At 38.7% G+C, this 17860-nt stretch overlaps 3 protein-coding genes across 6 annotated transcripts; 1 reads left to right on the top strand and 2 right to left on the bottom strand.

The window, feature by feature from the left end:
- On the top strand, positions 110–4127 carry LOC109703721 (serine carboxypeptidase-like 34). The gene is made up of 10 exons (XM_020224445.1): positions 110–389; positions 1389–1496; positions 1717–1815; positions 1926–2018; positions 2121–2209; positions 2336–2641; positions 2940–3079; positions 3263–3355; positions 3725–3830; positions 3972–4127. The coding sequence occupies exons 1-10, from the start codon at positions 110–112 to the stop codon at positions 4125–4127; spliced, it is 1470 nt and encodes a 489-aa protein (XP_020080034.1).
- Positions 4419–10678, bottom strand: LOC109703468 (plastid division protein CDP1, chloroplastic). The gene is made up of 12 exons (XM_020224063.1): positions 10097–10678; positions 9475–9588; positions 9247–9384; positions 8826–8930; positions 8616–8738; positions 7880–8248; positions 7699–7794; positions 7501–7626; positions 6371–6436; positions 5499–6284; positions 5015–5205; positions 4419–4924 (listed from the first exon to the last, which is right to left on the bottom strand). Exons 1-12 carry the CDS (start codon positions 10370–10372, stop codon positions 4846–4848), a joined length of 2469 nt encoding a protein of 822 aa, XP_020079652.1. The 5' UTR covers positions 10373–10678; the 3' UTR covers positions 4419–4845.
- On the bottom strand, positions 12511–17425 carry LOC109703502 (E3 ubiquitin-protein ligase RING1-like). 4 transcript variants are annotated; one of them, XR_002213974.1, is made up of 4 exons: positions 16213–17425; positions 14562–14670; positions 13678–13789; positions 12624–12997 (listed from the first exon to the last, which is right to left on the bottom strand). XR_002213974.1 is itself a non-coding variant. In XM_020224120.1 (2 exons), the coding sequence occupies exon 1, from the start codon at positions 17329–17331 to the stop codon at positions 16225–16227; it is 1107 nt and encodes a 368-aa protein (XP_020079709.1). In that variant the 5' UTR covers positions 17332–17425; the 3' UTR covers positions 12511–12997; positions 16213–16224. The 4 variants fall into 4 exon arrangements, 1 of the variants encoding a protein (XP_020079709.1); XR_002213975.1 differs by having other exon boundaries at positions 13678–13830; XR_002213973.1 differs by lacking the exon at positions 14562–14670.

The following is a 17860-nucleotide window of genomic DNA, read 5'->3' on the forward strand; positions in this document are numbered from 1 at the left end:
TTTACTTCTATAAATATGTATCTCTCTTCAATTTTTTTTTTAAATTTTTTTTTTTTTGCTCCTCATTTCACCATAGAACTCTACAATTATGAGTTGTGTTTCCTCAACAATGTCAATGTTACTCTGCTCGTTCTTCTTCTGCCTCCTCTTTACCTCCGCTCCTCTCGCCGCGTCGCGAGCGTTAAACGATGTCGACGTTGCGGTGAAGATCCTGGACGAGCAGGAGGCCGACCGCGTCGAGGGCCTGCCGGGGCAGCCGGCGGTGGGGTTCGAGCACTACGCGGGATACGTCACCGTCAACGCCGCCCACGGCCGCGCCTTCTTCTACTGGTTCTTCGAGGCCGCGCAGAACCACACGCACAAACCTCTTGTGCTCTGGCTCAATGGAGGTACCTACGTACCTACGTAAAAATTGATAAGTGGTTTACTCTACGTGCATGCATGCATGCATATATATATATATATATATATATATATATATATATATATATATATATATATATATATATATATATATATATATATATATATATATATATATATATATATATATATATATATATATATATATATATATATATATATATATATATATATATATATATATATATATATATATATATATATATATATATATATATATATATATATATATATATATATATATATATATATATATATATATATATATATATATATATATATATATATATATATATATATATATATATATATATATATATATATATATATATATATATATATATATATATATATATCCAAATTACTTATGTATATGTATGTATATGTATGTATATATGTACGTATGCAAACATATATATATATATATATGTTCCTGTTTAATTAGGAGCGCGTTATTTAATTGGTGACAAAATTGTATTGGATGGATTTTTTGGTTTTTGTTTTGGTTATTGATCACAATTTTTTTGAACACATTGTGGAGTCTAAAAAATTTCTTAAAGTCATTAAAGAAATATTAAGCATCATCACTTCATTAATTAGTTATCTTCCTCTTACCTTCTTTTTGGCTTTTTTTTTTTCCATTAAGCATCATATTTACTTTATTTCTTTCATTATGCGACTATTTCACAAGTAATGCTCTTCGTTACATCTGCTACTTCCAATCTAACCATCCAGTATTAATTTAAACAAATTAAAAGATCGTAACTATTGCTTGCTGAATTTGAAAATACAATAAAATTAAGTAGCGCTTTGTTATTAATTATCCTATTTGTTTTCCTGAAAAGTACATGACTCCTTTTTCCTTTTATTCATTCTTTTACCATAATCATCATTAGTAGTGTAATTTATTTGATAACACAGTAATAATTTACTTTGTGATTTGATTTCACCATATGAATTTTCAGGGCCCGGATGTTCTTCGATTGGGTATGGGGCGATGGAGGAGCTTGGCCCTTTCATTACACAAAAGAATGTTTCAGAGCTCAAATTAAACAAGGAATCCTGGAACAATGGCATGAACACATATTCATTATTTCTATATACATATCTTATTAATCATATATGGTCACAAAATCAAATGCTTCGATTTGAATTTTGAAGGTTTTGATTTTCTTTTTCAAAAATCAAAATTGTTAATGCTTTTTCAGAAAGTTCTATAGCACTTAATTAATCAATTCTGGTACTTTAAGTTATATCCTAAATTTCTTTCTTTTCTTTTTTTTTTTTTTTCAGAGGCTAATATACTGTTTGTGGAGTCACCTTTTAATGTGGGATTTTCTTATACAAACACCAGCACAGATGTAGCACACCTCCTCAGTGATGAAGCAACTGGTGAGTAAACTTAAGAGTTATATTATTAATTTTCAAACCATTTTTTTTTAACATTTTTAGTGTTATTTTGCACTAACTATTTCTTCTTAATTTGAACCCTTGGATTAAAGCAATCGATAACTACAATTTCCTTGCAAATTGGTTCAAGAAGTTCCCACAGTACAAATCCCACGATTTCTACATTGCAGGAGAAAGCTACGCAGGTAATTATACAATATAAATATTAAGACCAAATTAAGTTTCCTATCAATGTGATAAGTTTTTTTAATTCAACATTTTTGTGACATGTATATTTTGTTTCCAAGGACACTACATTCCTCAACTTGCTGAGAAAATCTTCGATGCGAACAAACACATATCAAAGGAGGATTACATCAATTTTAAAGGATTCATGGTAAAAATTTCTCTTAAATTTGAATTATCTAACTCTTGAGTTTCGTTCGAGTCAGAAAGCGAATCATCTATAGCTGACTTAGCTAGCATATTATCATAACTTCCTGTTATGGCATTCAACATTTAGGTTGGTAACGGACTTATGGATGATCAAACGGATCAAAAGGGACTCGCGGAATACGCATGGGTTAACGGCATAATCCCCGACTGGGTGTATAGTGATGTGTTGGATTATTGCAACAATTTCGACAATGAATCCGACTCCCATTCCGTCGTGTGCTCCCTGGGCATGTCAGAGATCTACGATTGCTACAACCCCATAAACATTTACAACATTCATTCCCCCGTGTGCACAAACAATAATTCGTCCACCGCCGCGAACCGACGACCGCCGTCGAAGCCCGGATCTAATAGGAGTTTCTTTTTCAAATACGTAAGTATTTAGATCGCGCTATTTTATTGTATATTTCTTGTAGCTAGGTTTGATTTTCGAAGCTTTTCGACTTTATACATATATACAAACAAATTGTACATGATATTTTGGGTCTCAAAAGTTCGTCATATCTTTTCGAAGAAGCTATCATTTCGAAAGGACGCAAATTACAACAAATTTTAATAATTCTACTCAAACAGCATTTTCCAAATAGCTGAGCCCACGAAACAAAAGCCACACGCATGAATCTCTCTATCTAAAGAAGCCCCTGCGTAATATTTTGCGATTGTTATGCCAGAGAGGACCGAGCAACAGACCGCGAGCAGGAGTGGATCCTTGTGATGACAGTTATACGGTAGCGTACCTAAATCGACCGGATGTACAAAAAGCACTACATGCGAATGTGACGAACATTCCGTATAGCTGGGATCTTTGCAAGTAAGCAAATGACTTGCTCTTTATGCATGCATTAATCTTCTCTATAATGATCTGGATGGCTTTTCGAAGAATTGATTGTCGCTTGCGAAGCCAAATTGTCATTTAGAGAATATGCTCTTCGATATTGAGTTGTGTATTTCTAGGGCTGTTTGTTTGATCTCTTCGTGTTATTTCGATCGACAGCAATGACTATCCAAACTGGCAAGTGGCACCGGCGTCGGTACTGCCCATTATTCGGAAGCTCGTAGGTGGAGGCATTCGAATTTGGGTTTACAGGTTTGGTTTTCTTAAAACTTGCAGATCTCAGCGAAGTTATCTTAGCTTAAATCCGAGAAACACCTGCCCAGTGAATCATGGTTTGGATCATTAAATGTACTACCGGTTATCTGCCCTCCATCTCATCTCAAACTTTATCAACCCCCTCTCGACATACATGGCGATGTGCTAACATTCTATGAATTCAAAGCGTTTCTGATTTGGATTGTTCCATTAAAATTTTGAGACAGTATTGAGAAACAGATCATTGGTTGTCCCTGAGGTGATATCTAACAACACTAGAGAAGAGACTTGATAGAAAGATTACGTTTTGCGAAATTCTATGATTCTATCATCACTCTTTTCTCATTTTTGTTGAATCTTTTGTAGTGGAGTAGAGGATGGAAGAATCCCCGTCTCTTCGACGCGATACACGATGGAAAAACTCAATCTTACTATAACACAAGATTGGCAACCGTGGTACAGCAACAGTCAGGTTAAGCATCCTACCCTTGCTTCGAAACCTCAATATTAATTGAGAAGTAAATGAAATTCAAATTCGACATATTTTAGCACTTCAAAACAATGTTTTGAGTTGATCTAATGGCTTGAACTCGAGCTAATTTTGAAAATGTAGGTCGGAGGGTCGAATATTGTATACAAGGGCGGTTTGACGCACGTGACGGTGCGCGACGCCGGCCACATGGTCCCGATGGATTCTCCGACCGTTGCGCGGAAGCTCTTCGCACACTTCCTCGCAAACAAACAGTTGCCTGCAAATCCTCCAAATTAACATATTTTAGCCCGATCAAAGCTAGTTGGGTATTTTTAGGTGCCTATGTTAAAGTTTGTTTCATAAACCATTTATGATCTTTGTTAGGTTTATTCATTTCCGATTTGCGTTGGAGAGTTACCATTGAATGATCATCAATGCTCTACTATAAACTATCTTACATTTGATTTATCTCCATATATATTTGTCAATAGAACACATATCTCAGCTACATTGTTTCATATTATACAACCATGCATGGTCCCCTTAAAGCCTCAACCAAACAAGAAAAGTACCCTCAAAAAACTCCAATTGCACAGATCAAATTATGTCTTTTCTGAGCCAAAAATGTTTACCACCCCAAAAGATAAAGAATTTAAGGTCGAAAACATAATACCACAATTAAAACTTATCCCTGTGAAGGTAAAGAAAAGAAAGAATGATGCACATGATTCTCACACAATAAATAACTCTCGTATCCTAGCATCCTAACGCCAATAATACAGAGTAGAGGACATCTTTTGTTATCTCAAACTAAACAAAAGAAAAACAACATATTGTACAAGCAACTCTCGAGAGCATTAAGAATCGGTGGAGGAAATAAAGAAGACCAACATTCATGCGATGAGAAAGATAAAGATCGTCGTTCCATTTTCTTCAAGGTTGTGGATGAAGATAATTGTACATTTGCTTCTTTCCAGAAGCGATTCTGATCAACTTATTTGTCAGTAGAAATAGATTAATCTTGAATAACACCTCCACAGAATCTCCAAGAACTATCGACTTGCCTTTTGAGTGTATACTGCACTCTGTATGAACTGCAGTTAAAGAAGAAACAAAAAGTTCAATATAAATAGAATATTGTTTTATTTAAGGATGATATACAAAAGATCGGTTCTGGATAAGACCTGTAGTAACTTGGATGTTTTGGCTGAGACTCCTCAACAAGCTCTGCGGCTTCCTCAATGACAGCCTCAATCTCGGCCATCTCACAATCGCCTCCGTCTGATAAAATTTCAGCGCGTAGGATAGAAAGCTGCAGCAAAACGAACTTCCAAAAGCTGTTTTGAGCTTTTGCTGAATTCGCCAATTCTTGCCACTGCCCACGTGAAGAAAAAACAAAATCAACACTGAAAAAAGACTACTCAGGAGTGCCACTAGAGCAAGGACCTAGAGCTTCTGCCGAAGTGATGTCTGAAGAAGCACAATTAGCCTTTTCATTAAAGTATCCCCTACAACTTCCCAATAAATTAGAAGCAGCAGGTCCAAACTAGACCAGCTTTCGGAGTGTAGAAACTTATTTCAGCTTCCCACCACAGCAAAAGCTTCAAATTTTTAATTATCAAATGCTTGACTGTCGCCTCAGAGAAGTGTATAAACCTTTCTTTTTACCTTGAAGAGCATTGATTCATCAAGAACCCCAGAGAGTGTCTCAACTTGATGATTAGGGCCTAGCGCCTCAGCTTTAAGGTCCTGCCACTGCTTCACCAGTGCTTCTGCTTCTTCTAGATCCATGCTTCTTTTATGCAGCATAATGCCAGTCGCACTGGCCGAAGGAGAGGACTTCTCTGTGGACCAAATATTTTGCAGAGGCCCCACATTTGATGGGCAATGTTTGTCGCCTAGCCTAAGCACCATTAATAGCTTCCCAAGTGGATTCCAAAAATTCCTGCTAATAAAAGGAGTGTTTTTGGAGCTTGATGGCCAAGTCACAGTTGATGCAAAGGCTTCTGCTTCCCTTTTTGGGTGGGTGGTGGGCCATTTATATGCCACTTTAGTGTGCCCTAACTGCATACTCACCAGCTTAAATGTACCCAACAGAATACACCCCATGACGGCACTATATGTGAGCTTTCCTGCTATATCTCCTGTCTCGAACCAGCTTTTCCAAGCTTTACTATGAGGAAAACTAGGCTTTCTTTTAAGTTGTTGTGCAGGGCTGCCGTTACCACTCGACTTGTCCAAAGCCGATGGGATTTCCAAATTAGAAGGTGTCAGCTGCTTTACTGCTTCCGGTAGCTGTCTACTAAAATTTGAGGCCTGCTCCCTTGGTGCTTTATTGTGACGTAAAAGACTATATGAAGGCAATTGAGAGCTCGAAGAAGGGAAGGGCTTGGCACTTGCAAGTTTTTGCTTTGTGCCACTGAAAATCCGCTTTGGGGCACCAAAATAGTTGGCCTAAGATTGAAGGGGAAAACAGGAGAAAATATTCAAAATTTTCATCCAAAGGACAGCAGGATTATAGTGTATCTGAGAGAACTCACCAAAGAAGGGGAGCAATCTCGTGTGTCGGGAAATACAGAAAGAACAGCATCCTTCAGCCAGATTTCCTGGTAAATTTCAGCAGGTCGTCTGGCATAAGAGAATTGCAATCTTAAGGCAAGCTCTCTGATCAGTCATGTTATGTTTATACTTCATAGAAATTCACCCAGATTTTCACATGCTAAACAATGCACCTTTTTTGCCTCAAAACCAGTTATAGGAAAAAACAAAGTCTAAGTGATCAAATTATATAAAGCAAAACAAAATAATTGAACCGCTCACATTGTTCCATTGTAGTTAGTAATACTAGATGCTGGAAGAAGGTACAGTGAGTAGTGACTTGCACTGCTTTATTATGACCAAGGGACCATCAGTTACATAAGGAAATCAATATGGAATATCATAAAGTGTGATAATGCCTATACTTAGAGAAGCCTAAGAGGTTTCACAATATAATATAAAGATAGGACTTCAACATAAATAGGAATCGCAAACACCAAAAATTTAAAAAAAGGAAAGATCTGAGCCCAGGAATTAAATTTTAACTACTTAAATATTGTAACATTAATTTTGGTGGGTCTCATCACCTCTCACCACTAATATTCAACAAACCTTAAAATTATTGTAACATTAAGTTTGGTGGGTCTGATCACGTCTCACCACTTATATTCAACAAATCTAACTGGCAACAGCTGACAGTGGGATATACATAAAGCAGCCACTCTGTTTTGGACTGAGAAGCTAGACAATAAAGGAAGGCTTGAATTTCAAGGAAAAAGATGGATTGGTAGACATTCACAGCTCAATGTGTCTGTTTGTATATTTTATTTGCCCCTGTTTATTAAAGGACCAAATATTCAGATAGCTGTGCCAATCACTAGTAGAATCGTGTTTCTATTGGCCATTTTTTCCTATAAGAACAAACCCCTTCACCCATGCAAAATCCACAAACTAATCTTTATTTTTTCTGTTTAAAACCATAAGGAGTTGCTTGCATGAACTACCACTTAAATATGTATAGCTTTATAAATCAGGGGAGTTCAGATAGCAAAGCGATCTTTGCATAAAAAAACAAACTAGAAACTTATAACTTTGCCTTTTAGAAGGTAATAGCACATATCATGTAGCCTACCAGTGTACGATGGATAGATTCTTTGTCCTTTTCCTCTTTTCTTTTAACTAATCCAGAAATCTGTGAGTTGGAGTTTCCATTGACCTCAAGCTGCCGAAACTTTTCAAGAACCACTGCCCCATCCTCCTGAACAATAATAATTAGTACTTGAAATATATAAGGGCAGAACTATCAAAGAACTGGTAGGTTTTACGTTACCTGTCCAAGAAGAAACAAGCAGAAAGACTCTTCAAATTTCAAGTCCATACCATCCGATGCAATTAAACACTCGATGATGCTCTTTGCTTTTGATATCTGTATATGGTACCCCAAAAAAATTACAAACTTATGATACCGTAACTATGTGCATAAATGACTATAATAAGCTACAAAAACATACCATCTCTGTTTGCCGTGTTGAAAATCCATAGGAAATGTGGGCAAGCACTACCGTATAAAAGCAGTTGAAATCAACAATGCCACGTTGGTTCTGAGACTCCAACGATTTTTTGTTTTTCCGAATATTGGCTAAGGCATCCCAAGAAAGAAGATCAATTATTTCAGCAGCCATCAACTTGTTCATTGCCTGGTTCAAGAAACAAGGCCAGTCTTGAACTCTACAGGAGGATTCAACATCCAATCCCTGTCTAAGTAATTCACGCAAGGCTGCTATTGCCCCTCGCCTACGTTCAGCATTATCAGGTATATGAGGCATGCTTAGTAGCTCTAATGTGCAAGCAGGTGCAAGCTCTTCTAGTGATTCTTCTATCTGGAATCATCCAAAAACAGACAAACAGTTGGTTGGTGCCCGTACATACATCTTCACGTAAAAATCATCTATTCAAGATGTACCCTGGAAGAACTGAATTTTGATATATATACCTCTTGATAAGTGTGATCTTTTATGGAAATACCAGCACCTAATACAAGATGGCTTTGTATTAAAAAAATATTAGATATTGTTATTTCTGCAAGCATAAGGATATACATGCAAGTGATTAAGTTTTTGAAATTCAGATTTTCCAGGGAGACATATGTTAATAGATAATTTTGCAGTGATAACTATGTAAAAGTATCTAGTTTAAATATGAAAAAACTAGATGAACATAGAGAAAGAATATTTGCCAGATATATGCCTGTGCAAGCAGGGGCATTTTCTCTAAAGAAATTTTGCTCCTTAGAAGATACTGAGCTCGAGCTAGAGCTTCAAACCCTTCTGATACTTTGCTCTTCTCAAAACCACTCTTTGCAATTGAGCACTGCAAGAACAAAAAAGAAATATATCAGAAGTTCAATCAAATTTGAAAATACAATTCTATCCACACTGATTAGGTACGTTTTCTTACTTCTGCTAGTGCCATGGAGAGAAGCAAGTCATGAACATACGGTTTGGAATCGGGAAGTTTTAGAGCTGCACGGCCAATTTCTAACACCAATTTCTCTTCTCCAACCTGCACTTACATTCTCACCATGAATACTACAGATGTCATCTTAATAATACAGATACAAATTATCAATTCTGATGCTACAATTACTAAGGTGTGCTTCACAGCATTCCATTTGTCTAACATACTATGCATACATAATTAAGAGGTTCTCAAATGAAAAAAATTCTCAAGATATTTGACACAAGTTATCGTTAAGAATGGTTTCTCCCTTCAAATATGCACAAATATATCTTACAGAGAAGCAGAATCTTAAAGGTGATTCATTTTTTTCTTCTTTTCCTTTTATCTTTGGATGATAAAGCTTTCTATGAAATGTTACCTCTTGTAAAATGCATAGTGCACCAGGTAACCATGTCCAAGGAATACAAAGAGAAGATCTTGGTGGAACATTTTCCTTTATATTGCCAGCATACTCAGGTTCAAAGAGAAGTTTATCCCTCACATCCATCAACAGATCCTTTCAACCAGCAATGAGCAACAAATTGGCAACTTTCCTACAAAAGAAGAACATATAATGACCAAAAACTAGAATAATTTCCAAAGCTACCTGCCGGGACACCGACACCTCTGCTGTGTATCCATCTTCAATCCCCATATTTTTCAACTCCATTGCCGCTTTCACAATCTCATCCTTCTCAGCCTTTTCAGAAACGCCTAAAATCTGCAGGTTTATTTGAAAAAGAATGTGGTCAATATATATAAGAGTGTGACACGAAAAGATTGTAAGAAAAGAAAAGATTTACATATGGTTTTTTTGATGATTAACAATGACATTAAGCTTAACAAATATGCGATGGATACCAGAGAGAAAAAAAAAGGAATCAAGCATCACCACAATCACAAAGTTTACATTAGGCAACAGATTGAAAATCTTATTTATAGGATCCTTCACTTCAACTCAGTTAGGAACAAGCCAAAGAAGCAGCAAAGGTGCGTAAATTCAAATTAAATAGCATCCAGCTCACGGTGTCTATACATTTACGTAATGGCACTGATATTAGTAAACTATGAACTGTAATTAAAATGTGCTTATGATTCTTCCTTCTGACAGGATTATAGCCATTCCAATCACAGAGGTCGTCAAAAGGGATACAGATCCCGCAAACAATAATTTGTCGAAATAATTATAGCGACTAATTAACTAAAAAGTAATTAAACCAAACCCTAACCTGATAGCAAGTGACCGGAATCTCCAGAGTGGAGCAGATCCTCCCGGTTTCCGCCGCCGGCGCCTCCGACACCTTCGACCTCGCACGCCGAGAAACCTCCCGGAATCCGGAGCCGGGCTTCGTCCCCGTCACCTCCTTCCGATCTCCGCCGTGGCCCCTACCGGCGAGAGAGACCAATCCACGGCACACGGGCCTTCTCCGCCGCTCCTCGAGCACGCCATTGCCGAAGCTCCCGCGGTGCAACGAGGAGGAAACCACGAGGTGAGCCGACGCCATTGCCAATGCCGAAAACCCTAATCAGCTCGCCGCTACCATCCTTCTCTCGGCCCTCTCCTCCCTCGCTCCCATGGCGGTGTGGCGGGGATGGGGTGAAGCGAGATCGATTAAAACAACGTCAGGAGGAGATGTAGGGTTAGGGTTAGGGTTTCAGATTCCTCCATTGTCGGTTGTGGTTTCGGAGATTCGGGGGTGGGGAAAAGAGAAAGCGCCAGTGTCGGAGCAGAGAGAAGGGATTAGAATTTGGAAAAGAGGGAGAGAGATAGAGCAAAATTAAGAGGGCGACGAAAAAAAGGAAAAAGGGTTAAAAGAGAGAGAGAGAAGTTACCTAATGAAAAGAAAAAATTTCAAAAGCCACCCCTATAGTTCCACACTTTTTTAATTTAATATTTTATAATTTGAAATATATTAATTTAGTATCATATATTTTATTTTTTTATTATTTATTTTACTAATTTATTTTGTTTAATCAGTGACAAAGTTAAAATTTAAGGCTACAAAAGAAAATATTCAATAAACCTCATTTTTATATATAATTTAATAAAATATTAACAGAGAATCTGACTAAAAAAAATAAATGATTTACACTTTAAATCAAAAGGTACTAAAATAATAAAATACGAAATTATAAGAGTGGTATTTAAAGTTTATCCTACCGAAAATAAAGCGGATCCTATTTACCTTTTGTGTAAACAGTCTAAAAATATGTTGATTGGTAACCAAATTTTGGGCATGACTTACTTTTTTAATATTTTTTAAAATCATAATTGACATTTTTATGTTTGAAGAAATGAGTTTAGGGAAGGGATATTATTTAGGTTATTCTCTTTAAAACAAAAAAATTAAAACTTTTCATTAGGATTTCTTTTTCTAGGTGCCTGTGCATTAATAGAAAGATTCTTCACAATACCGATAAAATTATAAATTTAAAAAAAAAGAAAAAAAAACTAGACATGCATATGAGAGTTCTTCCGATGGCCGTGGACTCCGCACCATGCAACACCATCTCCGCCGCCGCTGCCGCCGCCGATTCGTCCCTGCAGGGGCATATCAACCCCTCGACCCCTACGAACTGAGAGTTCTTCCAATGGCCGTGGATTGTGTTGAATACGACGCCATTTATGCAGGTGCAAGATGCGAGATCGCATGGTGCGGAGGTTGCAGAACGGTGACGCACGTCCTGGTAAATCAGTGCGGTGCCGTTTTCCAGATATGTATGATACGTGGGTTCGGATTCGGAATTTCGAGCTGTTCTCTGCAGCTCCGGTGAAGTGATAACATTAGGTATCTATAAAAGGAAAAAAAATAAAAAAAAAAATTTAGCGGTAGCATAAGTTGCAAGAGTGAGTATGCACCGTACGGGAACTAGTATCGAATGTCTCCTGCATGAAACACACCTCAGGTCTTGGACTCACCCTTTGGACCCAAATGTGCGCACTCCCAGAGTCCCAGTTCACTGGAACTCAGAACCGGAGTTCCGCAATGAGACGCGCACAAACAATTATGCCCACGCAAGCAATGCTGTGGCTTCCCAGCTGTGTACTTAACACGAAAAAGCACAAAAACACATGGGAACACGAACCCTTTCAATGTCCAGGAACATTAAGAGCTACACATCAACACATATCACATGGAATAAATTGCACATATCACTTTAAGTTTCTTTTTTTTGATACCATCTCTCTCCATGCATTCCTGCTGGCTTCGATATCTGGGAGAATTCAACGAGTGGGAGTCATTTTTCCTGCACCTAATTTGGAATGACATAAATTGCAATTCAATTTAAATCAAGTAGGATGAAGTAAAAAAATAGTGCACCGGCTATCGACCTTGACTATGAAACTGTCTCACTCCTTGAAAATATTTTTCCCTCGAAAAGATCATGAGTTGCATTTCATGAAAAGATCTAAACATTGGTGGGACAAATCAGTGGAAAAGATAAGTTGTCATCAGTACACAACAAATCCCTAACTTCGCAAATTTGGGTAACTCATAACTCACACCAACACTGCATGTTGTATTACCTCCTCTTAACAGCAGGCAGGCTGTGTTGAGGACTCGATATGGAGTTCAAACCTGTTGAAGAAAGTAAAAGCTGCAGTAAACTCAATTACGAATGATCCTGAAAAAGAGAGCGGTAAAGAAAAGGGAAAAACTGCATACTTCCTGTCATATTTCCTGTTCGCACATCATGTGTCTAGCATTCCATCAGGAATCACTAGAATAACTTCTAATAATCACTAAAAGAGGATGGAGATCGTAAATTCTTCGTATCCTATGTAAATCCAAAATGATTAAAGAGTTGATATGATCGAAATTCTGTACAGTGCAGATTCAACTTGAAAAGGCATCAACAATATAACCCAAAAATAAAAAAAAAAAAAAATCTAATGAAAAAAAGTTAAAATGTTTCGATAATGTTTGATCCAACATCAAATCCAAGACGAAAGAACTGAAATAAACACAGCTATTCACCGATCTCTTCCCCCGTGTTCTCTTGCAGCTCAGAAATGGATCAACAGATTCCCACACTTCCACCAAGATCAAAAACATAGGAAACCAAATAGCACTTTAGACTCCTAATTATATTTAACAGTACCTTGGAGGATGTAGGTGAAAGTCATCCTGCAGGAGCAAACGATTCAGAGGAGGATCAATATAAATAAATAAATAAATAAATGCAGTAATAGCAGAAATGTAGAAGAGAATATGCACAAGCAGTATATATGGACTGAAATTTAGGGAACAATTTAGAAATCTTTACAACAAACTCAAATCCCGAAATCAATGCAGCAAGCGTCCAAAGAGACGGTGTCAAATGATTAGCGAGATAGGGAAAGCTTAAAACTTGAGGCATAATGTTATCAATAAGTGAATGTCTAATTCCTTCAGATGGTATGAAATAGTGGAGGTAGTAGGTAACAAGGATAAAACAACGAATATAATTTAAAGAGATATCAGAGAAGATTATTCTAAAGCTACCACCCAATTAATTACTCTTTCTTCATCATCAATTCCGATGCTTTCTATCACCTGGAATTTTTCCTCATCAAATCCGATGCTTTCTATCATCCAATGAGGGGTATATAGTGAAGAAATAAACCAAGAAAATCTGTGGTGACTAGACACCATTAGACAAAGCCATTAAAAAGATGCCATCAAACGAGAAGAAATGAACGACTAATGGAGGTGAAAAAATTTTACGAGCTGCATTCTTGACTATCTAACAAAGCCGGATACTCTAAGTTATTTGAGATTAAGCCTCAGGAGGCCGATTGAAAACCGAAGGTTTGATTATTTCTCACCTCCGGGTTGTGGACAGCTTTGCCCTCGCCGGGTTGAAATCTTGAATTCGAAAGGAAGCAGGCCAAATAGTTGACCATGTAAGCTGTCTCCTCGATCTCAGGCCCCTATCATCTGTCAATCACTGGCGTTGTCACATGCTAAGGGAACACTATCTGAACAGAAACTTTATATTTAAGTCCCTAGATTGTGAACACTGCCACACAATAAAGTATGACAGATAGACCGACACAATTTAGCTAATCTCACTTTTTGTTTCTTTATTGATGCAATACAGTATTAAGGTAGAACTGTGAAGGATAAAGTCTATAAAAACAACATAATACTTCGTCTTTATTTATTACTGTAAAAGAATTTATTTGTCGTTTGACTCTTGTGAGTAATAGTCTTCACTTCCCGTGAGAGGTACTGCAATCAAGTGCAGTACTTTGAATCAATATAAGAACATGACCTAGACACACCTAGTTTTCTTTTTTGATGGAACACTTCAGCAAAACTACATATCAAGATGTGTCCTAAATTCATGGCTGGTGGGTACCCTCAAGTTTGCATAGGTAGAGATTCCAAAAACCCATAAATGGTTTTACTTTGTAAAGAGATAAATACTTCAGTAATTAAACTTCAATACAGTTGATGGCAAGATTTAAAATAGTTTACTATTTAGACTATATTCTCAGTAAGTCATGACCTATATAGTAAAATTTAATTTCTGCTAACACTCTAGTGCTATTAAATTCACGTTTAGATATAACTTTCCGGACACATTATGTTTATTCACTTGAAACACAAGTTGAAATCTAAGTTTTAGGCCGAATCAAAATCTACCAACTACAACAGTTTATTAAATTGAGATTAAATTTTGATTTGAATCCCATTAGTATCCTACCTGATCATGTCACTCCTGATAGGCTCCTCCAAATATAAAACTCTACATCCATCCTTGGTCCTTGTGTCTACCCAACTAAGATTTATGGCTCTGGCCTCCAGATATAGCACTAGATAATTGAAAAAGGAGAAACTGAATCCCAGCTACACATATGAGCTCTTAGTCTATTTTGCTCAAAATTTTATGAATATAAATCATCGGTTGGAGCTGCAACCGAAAGAGAACGTTGACAAACAATCAAGCAGATTAAGCAAATTACTGACTCTTAAAACATTCATCTCAAAGCCAACTATACATCAAGATTGATGTAACAGCAAAGCCAGAAAGATCACTAGGTTGAAGTAATACTAATCTAACAGAAAGACGATTCCCTAAGTGGTGCAGAAGTCTGGCGTTATCTGTTGCACCTATCAAGCATCCTGTAACTTCTTAATTGCTAATATTTGGCAAATAACCAAATTTAAAAGATAAAATAAACAGCAATAACATCATAATAGAGATCATCAACCTCAAGTCTAGAAGACAGCACTAAGCACAGGAATATGCCAAGTAAGTCTCTGCTATATGATTAGCACTAACTCTGCCATGAGTTCCGACGCTACAATTAGCAAGTGAAAACTAAACTCAAGTTTCACATTCCAAATATATAGTAGAATGCATTGCACTTTCTCTAAGAAACATTACAACATGTGTTCGAATATTAAGAAGTGGTATTCCCTAAATATTAACCAATCATATTCCTCAACTAACAGAGCAAATTACTATTTACTAGCGTCCTTAGTTCAATAAGTAGACTAAGTTCCCAAACTTAAATTATCCTAGACAGCACACAGTTTTTATCTTACTATTCTAGTACTTTAATCCTCATCTGTCATTCCCACCCAAAGAATACCCCAAAATAATTCTTGACCTTGAAAAACAAAAAAAAGCAAGTCATCAGTCATCCAGCATGGCTAACGTTTTAAGGCCCTCTAGAACAAATTCATTCATATCAACCAATGGACAAACAAATTTCACTTAACAATCCAAGTGCGATGCCAAGTAGCACTATTGCTGTTAGAGGCAATGAATCAAATGTATTAATAAAAAAAAAAAAAAAAAAATTACAAACAAGCTGAAAGTAGTTACCACATGAAAGAGACAAAGGCCAAATGAAGGCAGGCTCAAAGCAAATTTATTTCAACCCAACATTGTCCATAGGATGTGTTTCTCAATTCTCAGCTGTGAAACTACAAACCCCTTTACTCTATATCTTTGTTATAATCTCATGGCATATTCAATATGACTACAAGCAGTACATAGACAAGCAATCTCTTGATGCTAATATTAGCATTACAAGTTATGCATGCTTAGAAGCACCATATTCCTTCATACATTTGATCATCACCGTTTATAATACATGATGATTGCGAGAAGGCAACAATGCATAGTCTACTGCAACCAGCCACAACGACAATTGTTGCTCCATCTTTGCCAGTAGAAAGAAAAGAGATCTAAATATCCTTCCATAATCCAAAACCAAAAACAACTACACTCTCAGGTACAATTGCTCTACTATTACTGATGAAAAAAACCCATACTAAGTAACAAAAGCAATCATAATATCATAAGACAAATATAGACGAAAAACATGCGCATCTAGAAACAATACCTCCAACTATCTTCAATCCAAATCATCTTGCCTAGTTTCTGACCCGGCATTCCCTGGTCCCCCAGAATTCGCATTACCACCACCAACTCCTCCTCCACCACCATCACCAGCATTGCTAGCCTCAGCTTGTGATCCAAAAGCCCTGAACGGCCACGGCAAGGAGATCCTAAACCTCCTCTCCACTATCCGAGGCCCCGGCGAGTTCCCACCGCCCGGGGCTCCTCTACCTGCAGGACCAGCGGCCGGTGCTGCCGCTGCCGCTGCCGCCCCCCTATGTTGATCGTAACCCGGATCATCAGCGGGCAGCTGGTACCTGCACACCGGGCACGAGCTATGCAGCTCGAGCCACGGGAGGATGCAATCCCTATGGAAGATGTGCTTGCACGGCAACTGCTTCGCCTCGGAGCCGATCTCAAAGGCGTCCATGCACACCGCACACTGCGCCTCGCCGGAATCGAGCAGATCGCAAGAGATCTTGATGTCGGGGAGGTTCGCGACAGCGGATTTAGACGCCGGCGGGGTTCCGTAACGGTTGGGGTCGTTCTCGGCGAGCTGCTGGATCAGCTGCTCGAGGCCGGGGCCGAGGAAGTAGTCGCCGAGGTTTCCGCCGACGTTTCCGCCCCCATCGAGGACGACCTGGATGCTGGCCCCGCCGGAGAGGAGGTGGTGGAAGTGGTCGTGGAGGAAGGCGAAGGGGTTGAAGGGCTGCGTTGGGCCGCCGCCGCCGAAGGAGATGGCGGCGCCGCCGGGGGGGGAGGTGAAGGAGCGTAGGGCAGAGGGATCGGAGCCGAAGAAGGAGGCGATGTCGCTGGGGTGGCGGAGGTCGAAGCTAGCGGGGGAGGGGGAAGAGGAGGGGGGGAAGAAGAAGGGGAGAGGCGACGGGGAAGGGGCGAGGAAGAAGGGGTCGGAGGTGGTGAAGGACAACACCTGCCTAGGGTTGGAGTTAGGGTTAGGGTTAGGGTTTGAGGTGTCGAGCTCCTCGACGAAGCCGCCGCAGCAGAGGGGGCAGAAGACGTCGCCGTCGGGGAGAGGGGAGACGGAGACGGAGCGCTCGCACTGGTGGCAGAAGCAGAGCTTCGTCGGCGGCGACGCCCCGGCGGCGGAGGCGGCGGAGGACATCGCCGGAGAAGGAGACGAAAAGGGGTAAAGAGATCGCGGAGGGAGAGGGATTCGGAGGATTCGTCGAGGAGATAAAAAACGGAGGATAGAGAGAGAAAAGGATCGGAGGGAGAAGGGATATGTCGCTGGGGGAAATTATACCCTGCACCGGGTGTACTCATACATCTCATACACCTCGATCTTTAAATATCGTACACCGGGACTTGAGATTATAATTTTACTTACTAATAACAATGTGTAGTATATATTTTAAATTTAAAATACTAGCATATTTTAATGCTTATGTTGTATATTTTTAAAATACAAATTTGAAAATATTATAGGTCATATTTTAATTTAGGGCGGTGTACGAAGTGCAATTGTACACCGGGTGTAGGAACAAATATCTTAGTTACTGGGGTCATTTCGAATCGCTTAACGCGCACAGGGGAGGCGTCCTACGTGGACGCAGGAAACAGGACGCGGATGCTTCTGGAAGCGTCAAGCAATTACCACATGAACCTGGTACACCGAATCATTCATGAACCGA

This window comes from Ananas comosus, linkage group 25, assembly GCF_001540865.1.
Source record: "Ananas comosus cultivar F153 linkage group 25, ASM154086v1, whole genome shotgun sequence".
Classification (NCBI taxonomy): Eukaryota; Viridiplantae; Streptophyta; class Magnoliopsida; order Poales; family Bromeliaceae; genus Ananas; species Ananas comosus.